At 44.5% G+C, this 13,657-nt stretch overlaps 1 protein-coding gene across 1 annotated transcript in view; it reads left to right on the forward strand.

Moving 5' to 3' along the window:
* Positions 1-13,385, forward strand: part of PDK1 (pyruvate dehydrogenase kinase 1) — a 50,908-nt gene extending 37,523 nt beyond the window's left edge. Inside the window, exons 8-11 of the mRNA XM_056536276.1 lie at positions 1,429-1,527; positions 7,629-7,739; positions 10,771-10,884; positions 12,191-13,385. Of these exons, the coding sequence (XP_056392251.1) occupies positions 1,429-1,527; positions 7,629-7,739; positions 10,771-10,884; positions 12,191-12,331 (465 nt within the window). The 3' untranslated portion in view covers positions 12,332-13,385. The remainder of the gene's footprint in view (positions 1-1,428; positions 1,528-7,628; positions 7,740-10,770; positions 10,885-12,190) is intronic.
* Positions 13,386-13,657: the final 272 nt, after the last annotated feature.

A 13,657-nucleotide genomic window follows, 5' to 3' on the forward strand; every position in this document is an offset into this window, starting at 1 on the left:
GGTAATCTTCTCCGGTAGCTTCAGCTCCGGGCCCGGCTTAAGGACATGGGTGGAGCTTAGAGACGTCACCGCTGATGTTCTCTGCAGCGGGACCCAGCAGGGAGCAGCAGCGGTGACGTCAATAAGCTACGTTCATGCTCCAAGTCGGGCGCCCGGAGCTGGAGCTAACTGCCAAGATTACCGGAGATCCCCACCACGGAATTGGACAAGGTAAGTACCGTTGTCATCAATGTCACCGGCACTATCTGTCGGTACCAACAGGTTAGTGCAGGTGACACTGGTGACAGATTTCCTTTTAATGTACATGAATAAGTAAAAATATTTATTTTGCACTGAGATATAATCACTTAATGTTAAAGGCCCAAAGCATGAACTATTCTTCCAAGATCAATTAAAGGATCATTTTCATGCCTCTGAGTCATCAGGGCCATCCTAGTGGCTTCTCCAGCCCCATCATCCCTGATTGATAGAGCGTTTCCTATTTGGGTATAGGGCAAAATCTATGAAGTCCAATGGGGCACGCAGGAGCTGCCAGGGACTGCCCCAAAGACTTGTGGTTCATGCAGCATGAGAGTGATGACAGGGTTCCCTTTAACCTTTCCTTTAAGGTTTTTGTCAGGGGCAGTGTTATCATGGAGACCAAATCTACAAATAAATGGCTTTTTCACACATATAACAGCCACCACCAGGAAAGTTGTCGACATTCTTGTATTGGATGATTGAATCCTCACACTGTCTGCATGACAACCCCGCAACTACAAAATCTGAGTAGAAATTGTGTAAGATATTAAAGAAGATCCTAAAAATATGACCAGTATAATTTTAATCTCCATTAAGTAAAGATCCAAGTGTAGTGATATCCAGCTTTTTTTAGCAGCCCGCAGCGTCTCGGACCGAGACAGACCAAGTTCATGTACAAATAGAAAAGAAAAGATGGTCCAGCGCTGTCAAGTCGATGAATTACAAGGAATTTTTTGGATAAAAACCACACAGGTACAGGTAAGTGACGCTTTTCGGATGCTAGTGTGCAGCCTTAGTCATAACTAACTATGACTAAGGCTGCACACTAGCAGCCGAAACGCGTCACTTACCTGTACCTGCGTGGTTTTTATCCAATAAATTCCTCGTAATTCATCGACTTGACAGCGCTGGACCATCTTTTCTTTTCTATCTCCATTAAGTGTATGCATAGTCCACAACCCTTTCTGTATATTGTTTTTATACTCAAATGTTCATCTTACTGTATCTGAAAAGTTTAAGTTTACTATTTGCATTTAGATTTGCTCAGGAAAGTAGAGCTTAGGTCGAGTCAGACACTAGATCTAGCTATAAAATGTGTCATGTGGTGTTTATTGCTGATACATATTCATTCCTATGTAGGTTAATGGGTGACTGTGACTTTGAGGCTTTTTTTCTTTGTCTGCTTAGAATGCAATGCGTGCTACCATGGAATTCCAAGCAGATAAAGGTGTATATCCTCCTATCAAAGTAAGAGTATCTCTGGGAAGTGAAGACTTAACAGTCAAGGTTAGTATATTCATATTCACTTCTATTCATGCATCATTTCTACAAAGAAGAAAACGTGGAAAACATTTCTATTAGTGGCTCTATTGATTTCAATGCATTTTTTTTCTAATGCCAATTACATTAAAGAATCAGTCCAAGAAAATGTTTTGCCAATCTAGTGCAGCATATTAAAGGGGTTATCCAGGAAAAAACTTTTTTTATATATATCAACTGGCTCCAGAAAGTTTAACAGATTTGTAAATTACTTCTATTAAAAAATCTTAATCTTTTCAGTACTTATGAGCTGCTGAAGTAGAGTTGTTCTAAGCGCTCTCTGATGACACCTGTCTCGGGAACCGCCCAGTTTAGAAGAAAATCCCCATAGCAAACCTCTTCTACTCTGTGCAGTTCCCTAGACAAGCAGAGATGTCAGCAGAGAGCACTGTTGCCAGACAGAAAACAACAACTCAACTTCAGCAGCTGATAATTATTGAAAGATTAAGATTTGTTAATAGAAGTGATTTACAAATCTGTTTAACTTTCTGGAGCCAGTTGCTATAAAAAAAAGTTTTTTCCAGGAATACCCCTTTAAATAATAAAATAGAGGCAGTTGTGTATGCTTAGTTGTTAACCTGGTTTAGCTGACATTGCATATGTGGTGTCCCAGTACCGTATCCGGTACCTTTTGTTGTGGGTCCCCATAGCCAGAGTCCCTAGGATGTCGGGGTCCCAATTGTTTAGTTCACCCCTAGTCACCTCTCATCCAGTTGGTAATTGTTCAGTAACCACTTAGGATTTGGATGTATAAGGTTGTATAAATGTAAATAAATAGTTAATTACCTGCCCATAGCATAGCAGGACCTGCGGGTCACATGGTCAGGTGAACTCTATGGTATTTCTGCTTGAGGACCTTTGGAGGTCCCTGTGACGTAGTTAATCCCATCACACGGTGTAACAGTGAATGACTGATGTTCGGACCAAACGGATTAGCCCCGCCCCCTGCCCATATAAGGGAGCGGCGGCCATGTTCTCGCTCTCTTGTTCCTGTGCAAGCAAGCAAGAAGCATCTGCGCTGCTGAGATCAGTGAGTCTAGGCCTGAACCTTGCGGCGATGGCCGATAACTTCTAAATTCTGAGTGTATCGATCCCCACGCACTCTGCAGGATCACCGGACCTTATCTATCCCCTAAATCCGGGCGGATCTGCAATAACTACCCTAAATTCAGAGACTTTTAATATCATTCAAGGTCCACAACAATTGTCAGTCATTGAGATATATAGAGACTGTTTGCCTGAGACTGTCATTGTTCATTGGATGTACTGCAAGCACTTAAGTAAAGTTTGTTCAAGTACCTTGTGGACCTTCAGTCACTTTATTACATGCACCTATCATTTCTGGGAAGGGCGGCGATAGGCCGGAGAATTACCTCACCCCTCAGCCTGGCGTCACGAACTATAGGGTTGACATTAACCCCTTATCTACTACAACATCCCAACTAGCCTACACCCCCCCAAGGCTTACCACACATACATAGATTTACTGCCATTCTGATTCCTTATCCTCTCTGATATGATTCCTACATTTCTTATGATGCCTCTGGGTTTGCAGATAGTGGGGATGGAGTCTCACTGGACACCAGAGCCACAGTCAGTGCAATCACTTGATCAGTGTATGGACTCGCCTCTTAGGGCAGACGTAAGCGAGGTATATGGAGATGGAAAAGGAGGGTGAGACTGATAGGGGAAAGATCTGAGCTGCCAGGAGAGTTATCGCGTGGTTCATAGGAAGTGAGGTGACACAGGGCACATCACTGCCTGTGACCTTAAGCATTGTAATTTAGTGGTTGTTAGACTGGTGGTCACATGACCAGCCACAGCACTGAAATGCATGGATGCAGCAGAGCTGGGAGGAAACAGATGGCACTACTGAAATGCTGGTGGTGAGTGTGCATTATATGGGCAAAAACAAACTTGGAGTGCTTCTTTAAGATGGCTTCAGTCAGGATCTGATCTGTCAGTTTATCATTGATTTTGGCAAACAGGATAGCCTCGTAAAATATTCCACCCAACAACGAACTAATCACTGCTGTATCCCATTAATGTCAGTGCAATTTATTAGAATGCATGACCTCTCCATTTTGATAACAAGCACCTTGTTGGAAATGTAGGAGATCTCCTAGAACAGTGGTCTCCAACCTGCGGACCGCCAAATGTTGCAAAACTATAACTCCCAGCATGCCCGGACAGCCGTTGGCTGTCCGGGCATGCTGGGAGTTGTAGTTTTGCAACATCTGGAGGTCCGCAGGTTGGAGACCACTATCTTAGAAACTCAATACAGAAATATAAGTTGTATACAGCAAAACTAGTTTGAGGGTATGACCCCAGAATAGTAAATCACTGTATGAGAGAACCCACTGTAACTTTTTTAAAACCTCTGCCGTAATGTACCAGGAGGGGATTCCCTGGAAAGCATAACAGAGAAGCTGGGGGGTCCTGGATGTCCGCACCCTGCCGATAAGCTTATGATGGCTTATCCTGTGGATAGGTCGTCACTGTATTTTTTTCCTGGAAAACTCTCTAAATGGGCAGTTATTTAAAATAATTTTTGCTATTTGATACAGCTGGTAAAATAAAGATTTATAATTCACTCCCTGTATTAAAAATAAATAAATAAATAAATATATATAATTTCTTCTCCTGCTGGACTGGCAGGAGACCAAACTCAGGAAGTGCGATCTGGCCATAGGCATACATACACAGTCAGAGAGCGAATACTATTCACTGCCTATGGCCAGACTGCACTTCCTGAGTTTGGTCTCCTGCCAGTCCAGCAAGAGACCAAAGTCTTTGCTTTTGAGCAGACTCAATACATTCTGGACCAGAAGGGAGGAAAGTGACCTAAAAAGAGAAAGTGACATAAAATTTTTTTACAGGGAGTAAATGACAAATCTTATTTATTTTGCCTGTTGTATCCTATGCAAAAAAAATATTTTAATGACCGTGCCCATTTACAGGTTCTTACATACATTAGCTGAATTGGGACTGAAACTAGAGATGAGCGAACTTACAGTAAATTCGATTTGTCACGAACTTCTCGGCTCGGCAGTTGATGACTTTTCCTGCATAAATGAGTTCAGCTTTCAGGTGCTCCCGTGGGCTGGAAAAGGTGGATACAGTCCTAGGAGACTCTTTCCTAGGACTGTATCCATCTTTTCCAGCCCACCGGAGCACCTGAAAGCTGAACTAATTTATGCAGGATCAGTCATCAACTGCCGAGCCGAGAAGTTCGTGACAAATCAAATTTACTGTAAGTTCGCCCCCCCCCAGGCTTCGAAAAGCAAGCTGTAAAGATTTTGATTCAATGACTACTAGAAATCTTGCAAACCATGTACTGTATATTAGACACAGTGAAGGAAAAATGTATTTGATCCCCTACTGATTGCTCTATAATTTTAATAGTAGCTTTATTTAAAAAATGAGAGAAAGAAAAATAAATAAAAATCCCGAAAAATGCATTTCAAATAAGTTATGAATTGATTTGCATTTTACTCAGTAAAATATGTATTTGATCCTCTATCAATCACCAAGATTTCTGGCTCCCAGGTGTCTTTTATACAGGTAACAAGCTGAGATTAGGAGCACTCTGTTAAAGGAGTGCTCCTAATCTCAGCTTGTTACCTGTATAAAAGACTCCCCTCTGTCCACCGAAGTAATCAATCAGATTTCAAACTCTTCATCATGGCCAAGACTAGAGATGAGCGAACTTACAGTAAATTTGATTCGTCACGAACTTCTCGGCTCGGCAGTTGATGACTTTTCCTGCGTAAATTAGTTCAGCCTTCGGGTGCTCCGGTCGGCTGGAAAAGGTGGATACAGTCCTAGGAAAGAGTCTCCTAGGAATGTATCCACCTTTTCCAGCCCACGGGAGCACCTGAAAGCTGAACTAATTTAAGCAGGATAAGTCATCAACCGCCGAGCCGAGAAGTTCGTGACGAATCGAATTTACTGTAAGTTCGCTCATCTCTAGCCAAGACCATAGAGCTGTCCAAGGATGTCAGGGACAAGATTGTAGACCTACCCGAGACTGGAATGGGCTACAAGACCATCGCCAAGCAGCTTGGTGAGAAGTTTACAACAGTCAGTGTGATTATTCACAAATGGAAGAAACACAAAATAACTCCATCTCCCTCGGTCAGAGGCTCCATGTAAAATCTCTCTTTGTGGAGTTACAATTATCAGGAGAACAATGAGGAATCGGCCCAGAACTACATGGGAGGTCAATGATCTCAGGACAGCTGGGACCACAGTCGCCAAGAAAACAATTGGTAACATACTACAACGTGAAGGACTGAAATCCTGCAGCGCACACAAGATCTGCATCCTCAAGAAAGCTCATGTACAGGCCCTTCTGAAGTCTGCCAATGAACATCTGAATGATTTAGGAGAGAACTGAGTAACATAGTTTTGGTCATATGAGACTAATATCAAGCTCCTTAGCATCAATTCAACTGCTGGAATGCTTCCTATGACTCCAAAAATACCATCCCCCCCCCCCACTGTCAAAAATGGCGGGGCAAACATTATGCTTTGGGGTTGTATTCTGCTAAGTCAGTGGTCTCCAACCTGTGGACGTCCAGTTGTTGCAAAACTACAACTCCTAGCATGCCCGGACAGCCAACAGCTGTCCGGGCATGCTGGGAGTTGTAGTTTTGCAACAGCTGGAGGTCTGCAGGTGTGAGACCACTGCTGTACGCTGTATCCCTATGCCCGGGCTGCAAAAGATAAAACATAAAAATAAAATAAACTTTAACTTACCTACGTCGGCCTCACGCTGTTCCTGGGGACTGGAACGTCGGACAGTCGTCCGCCTATCACTGGCCGCAGCCCCGGCCAGTGATAGGTTAAACGCACTGTCATGTAAGAAGCCGGCCAGAGCTCCTTACATGACAGTAGGCTCAGCCTATCACTGGCCGGGGCGGGACATCGCTGCGGCCAGTGATAGGCTGACGGCTGTCCGACGTTCCAGTCCCCAAGAACAGCGTGAGGCCGACGTAGGTAGGTTAAAGTTTATTTTGTTTATCCTTTGCAGCCCGGGCATAGGGATACAGCGTACAGCAGTGGTCTCCAACCTGCGGACCTCCAGATGTTGCAAAACTACAACTCCCAGCATGCCCGGACAGCCGTAGGCTGTCCGGGCATGCTGGGAGTTGTAGTTTTGCAACATCTGGAGGTCCACAGGTTGGAGACCACTGTGCTAAGTGAACAGGACAACTTTACCGCATCAAAGGGACGGTAAATGGAACCAAGTAGTGTCAAATCTAGGATTAGAACATCTCTCCCTCAGCCAGGGCATTAAAAATGGGTCATGGGTGGGTATTTCAGCGTGAGAGTGGCCCAAAACACATGGCCAGGGCAACAAAAGAGTCACTCAAGAAGAAGCACATTAAAGGGGTTATCCAGGAAAAAACTTTTTATATATCAACTGGCTCCAGAAAGTTAAACAGATTTGTAAATTACTTCTATTAAAAAAATCTTAATCCTTTCAGTACTTATGAGCTTCTGAAGTTAAGGTTGTTCTTTTCTGTCTAAGTGCTCTCTGATGACACGTCTCTCGGGAACCGCCCAGTTTAGAAGCAAATCCCCATAGCAAACTTCTTCTAAACTGGGCGGTTCCCGAGGCACGTGTCATCAGAGAGCACTTAGACAGAAAAGAACAACCTTAACTTCAGAAGCTCATAAGTACTGAAAGGATTAAGATTTTTTAATAGAAGTAATTTACAAATCTGTTTAACTTTCTGGAGCCAGTTGATATATAAAAAAAAAAGTTTTCCACCGTAGTACCCCTTTAACTTCCATTATTAATAAAAAAAAATGTTAAAGGGGTACTCAGGCCCTAAGACATCTTATCCCCTATCCTTTGATCGCGGGGACCCCGCAATCTCTCATGCAGCCCCCACCTGTCTCAGCTGCATGGAGCGACAATAGCTCCGTTGTCTGAAGACTCACGAACATGGGGCCGGAGTATTGTGATGTCACAACTCCGCCCCCTTGTGACCATTCCCCGCCCCCTCAATGCAATCCTGTAATAGTGAATATAAGCAATGATTCCTGTTCTATCACAGCTCAGTGATCGTGGGGGTGGAGTGCCCCTCAGGAAGATCGATAGACTCTTCAACTACATGTATTCTACTGCACCTCTTCCTAGAATGGAGACGTCTCGTGCTGTACCACTGGTAAGCCCACCACTTCACTCCTAGGCACATCATACTTACAAGTGCCAACATTTCATATCTGGGCGAGAAAATAGAGGACGGATGTTTTTAGAAGCTGGATGAACTTGTTAGGCTATGTTCACCTAGTGTCATGGCTTCTGCTTATAATGGAAGCCATTTTGCTTTTGCTCAACCCTTATGGTTCCAATTTGCGACTGATTGACCCCATTGACTTATCAAAGGTGTCTGTTGAGTTGATGGCAAGAATAGCGGTGCATGCCAGGAACTTCTTGCCATTAAAGGGGTAATCCACTGGCCAACATTCAGCTCCGAACGCTGTGTGCACGCACTGCAGGGGTCGGCCACGCCCCTTCGTGACATCAGGTCACGCCTCCTCAATGCAAGTCTATGGGAGGGGGCGTGACGGCCACCACGCCCCTCCCATAGACTTGCATTGAGGGGGTGTGGCCAGGCATCACGAGGGTGTGTGGCCGACCCCCACAGAGCGCACACAGCATTTGGAGCTAAATGTTCTGAACGCTGGCCAGTGGAGTACCCCCTTTAGAAGTGATGGAACCTCCATTATAAATGTGGAACGGCTGTGTGAACAAAGCGTTATTGTCATGGTCATTTTCATCAATGCTGTAATGATAAAAATAAAAAAGCTAATTTTTGATGTTGCTAGTTTACCATCATGGTCAGGTAATACATTTTAGTAAGGAAAAAAAAAAAAAATCCAAAATAAAAAGTTTTTTTTAGGGTAGATTGTGTATGAAGCAGGGCAGGAGGTGTTTGGGGAAAATACTGCATAAATGCAACACATAGGGAAGAACAAGGAATAAATACACTTCTTAGTTTCCCATAGAAGCCTTTCCTAAATTACCTAGACCTGCTTCTTTTAGCCCTTTTTGGCACAAGTACGGGGAGATTGATCAAAACCTGTGCAGAGGAAAAGTTAACCAGTTGCCCATAGCAACCATTTAGCTTGCTTTTACTTTTTAGAGGCCTTTATAAAAAATAAATAAAAAATCTGGTTGCTATTGGCAGCTGCACTGCTCCTCTGCACAGGTTTTTAATAAATCTCCCTTCGTGCTGGGCGATATGACCAATATCACGGTATTTTCGTGCTGGGCGATATCACGGTATTTTTCTAAAGTATCACGGTATTTCACTGTATTTTTTTTTTTTTTTTTTTTTTTTACATTGAGGTGGCGTAGCGGAACTAAATGGGAATGGGATCTGAACACTGGGGCAGTGGAGTACCCTTTTAAATAGATGTAACAAACAACCCTACAGCCTCCAGCTGTTGCAAAACTACAACTCCCAGCATGTTGGACTATATAGTAGTGTATAGTATAGGTCAGTGTTTCCCAACTAGGGGTGCCTCCAGCTGTTGCAAAACTACTACTCCCAGCATGCCCGGACAGCCGTTGGCTGTCCGGGCATGCTGGGAGTTTTAGTTTTGCAACAGCTGGAGGGCCTACTGTAGGTATAGTATATTATACAGACCCCTGTCCATCCCAGAACCCTGACTTACCTTCCCAGTTGCTGCAGGGACCGTCCGGGGAGGGTGGTCTGGGCCATCCATCCTTCCTGTAGTGTCCGGCGGCATTCCGGGTGGAGGGTGAACCGGTCCGGGCTGTCCTTCTTCTCCAGAGGTCCTCTTCTCCACTCTGGGCAGGCTCCGGCCTAGTAATGCTGCATAGACGCCACTGTGCAGCGACGCACCTGACGTCACGGCGTAGCGGCGTCTATGCAGCATTACTAGGCCGGAGCCTGCCCAGAGTGGAGAAGAGGACCCCCGGAGAAGAAGGACAGCCCGGACCGGTTCACCCTCCACCCGGAATGCCGCCGGACACTACAGGAAGGATGGATGGCCCGGACCACCCCCATTACGGGTAAGTTTAATTTTTTTTATTGACTCGGAGGGTGGGGGAGGGGCCCGACCGGTATAGCGGTATGGGCAAAAATCCATACCGTGGGAGAAAAAAAAAAAACTGTATCCGGTTCATACCGGTATACCGCCCTGCACTAATCTATATTAGATATAATTTACTTTGCAGACATAAGAACACTTCCTGCACTGGTACATATGTACAGCAATGTAAATGCACGAGCAGGAGTAATCTTGGTTCACCCCTTTTAAATATTACAAATTGAAATATCCCTATAAACATTATCGATAAAGTTTTCAATAAATATTTGTTGCAATATAGTAACATAGTTCATAAGGATGAAAAAAAAAAAGTCCAAGTTCAACCTATAACCCCAATGAGTCCCTACTGAGTTGATATAGATCTAGAATCCATAACCTGTGATGTTGTTATTCTCCAAAAATGCATCCAGACCCCTTTTTTAAGGGTGCGTTCCCGCACGGCATATACGCAGCTTATTTCACGCTACGCAAAATTTATGGCAGCAGCGGCTAATATGCTGCGTATTCCTCGCTCACTATACACACAAGGCTTTGCGGCAGCCCTGTGTAGTGAATTTTGGAGGCGGGGCCACGCAGTCACACCGGCACATGGCCCCGCCTCCAAAACTCACTACACACATAGCGCCGGAAAGCCCTGTGTGTATAGTGAGCGAGGAATACGCAGCATATTTCCTGCTGCTGCCGTAAATTTTGCGCAGCGTGAAATACGCTGCGTATACGCCGTGTGGGAACGCACCCTAAGAGTTCATTCACCACGACTACCTCCTTTTGGCAGAGACAGACATTATTAAATTAACAAAACAGAAACATAAAAATACATTTATCACTAGAACAGTAAAACATTGACAAAAGTGTATTTATGTGCTGAAGCGGTATTTTTAAAACAAAATCTATAAGAAAGTGTCACAAAGGTACAAAACCACTTTTACAATATACCTGTATAGGCAGACAGCCCCTTTTAACCCTGTGTGCGTGTGTGTGTATATGTATGTATGTGTATGTATATGTATGTATGTATATATATATATATATATATATATATATATATATATATATATGATGCACACTAAATAATTAACACTTATCATCTTCTTCCTTCTCCCGTGGGGTAAACAGGCCGGGTTCGGCTATGGTTTGCCCATATCCAGACTCTACGCGCGGTACTTTCAAGGAGATCTGAAGTTATATTCTTTGGAAGGCTATGGAACGGACGCGGTCATTTATATCAAGGTATGGCCAGACATGAAGGTTTTTAAGTTAATACATTTGGATCACATGGAAGGAACAATAGACCTTTGGCTAATTTTGCAGTTTTTTAAAAATTGTTCATAGTTTTTATTCATTTGTCATCATAGTATGTAGGTCCCAATATGGGAAGTCATGTAATAGTTAAAGGGGTTGTTCAGGAAAGCCCAATGGTTAAAGGGATACTCCGCTGCTCAGCGTTTGGAACAAGCCGGCATCGGGAGCTCGTGACGCCATAGCCCCGCCCCCTCATGATGTCACATCCCGCCCCCTCAATGCAAGTCTATGGGAGGGGGTGTGACATCCATCACACCCCCTCCCATATACTTTGAGGGGGCGGGGCTACGACGTCACGAGTTCCCGAGTACCCCTTTAACCCTGTACCCCTTTAACCCACTCCATTGTTCTTCCAGTGACGTCCCACTTTGCTCAGTGATTGGCTGAGCATGGATGATGGAGTACATTTGTACCCCCGTTCTTGGGATCATGGGGTCCCCGTGGTTGAATCCCCACCGATCCATTAGTTATCCCCTTGGAATAGGGGATGACTATTGAAATTGATCAAGACATATTTGCTGCTACGTATTTTCTTACCCATTGAAGTCAATGGGCAGCAAAGTACAGCACATGTGGGCCCCCACCCTTAAATTTTAACTGGGCATATTCAGGTAACATTTAAGCATAAGCACGTGTGTTCAAATAGTTTATCCAGAGATAAAAAAAAAAAAAAAACATAGCTGCTTTCTTCCAAAAACAGCGCCACTCTTATCCTCATTTTGTGTGTGGTATTGCAGCTCAGTTCTACTCGGTTGTTTTCGAGTAGTGTTTTGGGTAGAGTCTATGATGTCTCCCGTACACTGCGCACGAGGAGACCATGCTCCCCTGAATCTCTATGCATGTACGACCTTATTGAAGAGTGTAAGCTGTAAATTTAAGGAGCCATCCAGGCTATTAGTTAGTGGCCTATCTTCCAGATAAGCGATGAATGTTCGATCGGCCAGGATCAAAGGCCATCACCCCTTCCTATTAGCTGTTTGAAGGGCCTCCTTTCCTCTCCATTGGCTTCTGATTGCAGATACTGATCTGTCTCACTTTAGCTGTTTTATTTGGGGAGAGTGTGGATGGGGTTACAGAAGAGGAAACGCATTTTTCTCTGGTAAGATATATTACCAATTTTTGTGTATTCGCTTTTACTAATTAATTAGTGGAAGGTTAGTGACTGTTTCATATCCCAAACTCCTCTCTTTTCCGTCTGCAGCTGTAAATAACCTATTTTCCTCTCTCTATCCAGGCTTTATCTTCCGAATCAATAGAGAGGCTCCCGGTGTATAATAAATCTGCATGGAAACATTATAAAACCAACCACGAAGCTGACGATTGGTGTGTGCCGAGCAGCGAGCCTAAGGACATGACCACGTTCCGCAGCAGCTGAACAGCTTTAGGTGTCGGCACATACTGGCCCTGGCTTGTCACTCACAGTTTTATTGTCCGGTTTGCACCTTTTCTATATAATTCAGTGGGTATAAACTGTGCATTCTGTGATGAAATGTAATGTACAAGCTTAACCCCTTGCCTCCTATAGCCAGTTATACATAGGAAAAACACATAGGCCTGTCACACTGTGCAGATTACTATCGCTTCAGGGAACAGGGAAATCTATTACTTCATGTAGAACAATGTAACTTGGTAAAATGTGTGTGTATGTATGTAGGACGCAGCGGCATATAAGACTCACCCAACAGTGATCTTCAACTTGCAGACCTCCAGATGTTGCAAAACTACAACTCCCAGCATGCCCGGACAGCCAACGGCTGTCCGGGCATGCTGGGAGTTGTAGTTTTGCAACATCTGGAAGTCTGCAGGTTGTAGACCACTGGATAGGAGGTTATACTCACCTGTCCCCGCCGCTCCGGACCCGTCACCGCCGCCCTGGATGTTGCTCCATCGCTGTCGCCACGTCCCCGGGGTGTTCCCGACGCTCCGGACGTCTTCTTCCCCGGGATCCACGCTCGCCGTCACCGTCATCACATCGCTAAGCACGCCGCTCCTATTGGATGACGGGACGGCGTGCGCGGCGATGTGATGACGTCAAAGGAGAGCGCCGGCCATGCAGGGGATCCCGGCACGGAGCAGACACCGAGGAGGCAGGTAAGGTCCCTCCCGGTGTCCTGTAAGCTGTTCGGGACGCCGCGATTTCACTGCGGCGGTCCCGAACAGCCCGACTGAGCAGCCGGGTTACTGTCACTTTCACTTCAGACGCGGCGGTCAGCTTTGATCGCCGCGTCTGAAGGGTTAGTGCAGGGCATCACCGCGATCGGTGATGTCCTGTATTAGCCGCTGGTCCCGGCCGTTGATGGCCACAGGGACCTCCGTGATAGGGGTGTATTCGCCGTATAAGACGCACCAACTTTCCCCCCCAGAAAAATTGCGTCATATATGACAAAAAATACGGTATGTGTGTGTGTGTGTGTATGTATGTATATATGTGTATGTGTGTGTGTGTATATATATGTGTGTATATATATATATATATATATATATATATATATATATATATATATATATATATATATATATATATATATAATATACACACACACAATCTCATGTCTCATAAGCTGATCAGTAGGGTAAAAGCTGATTATTGTTAGGCAGTGCCAGACTGTGACTGATATTAAAGAGCATTTCTCCTAATATAATTTATTAACAAAAAGCAGATTCAGGAAAGAATAGCTGTTTCAAAAGCAGCGCCACACCT

This window comes from Hyla sarda, chromosome 8 (assembly GCF_029499605.1).
Source record: "Hyla sarda isolate aHylSar1 chromosome 8, aHylSar1.hap1, whole genome shotgun sequence".
In the NCBI taxonomy this organism is placed as follows: Eukaryota; Metazoa; Chordata; class Amphibia; order Anura; family Hylidae; genus Hyla; species Hyla sarda.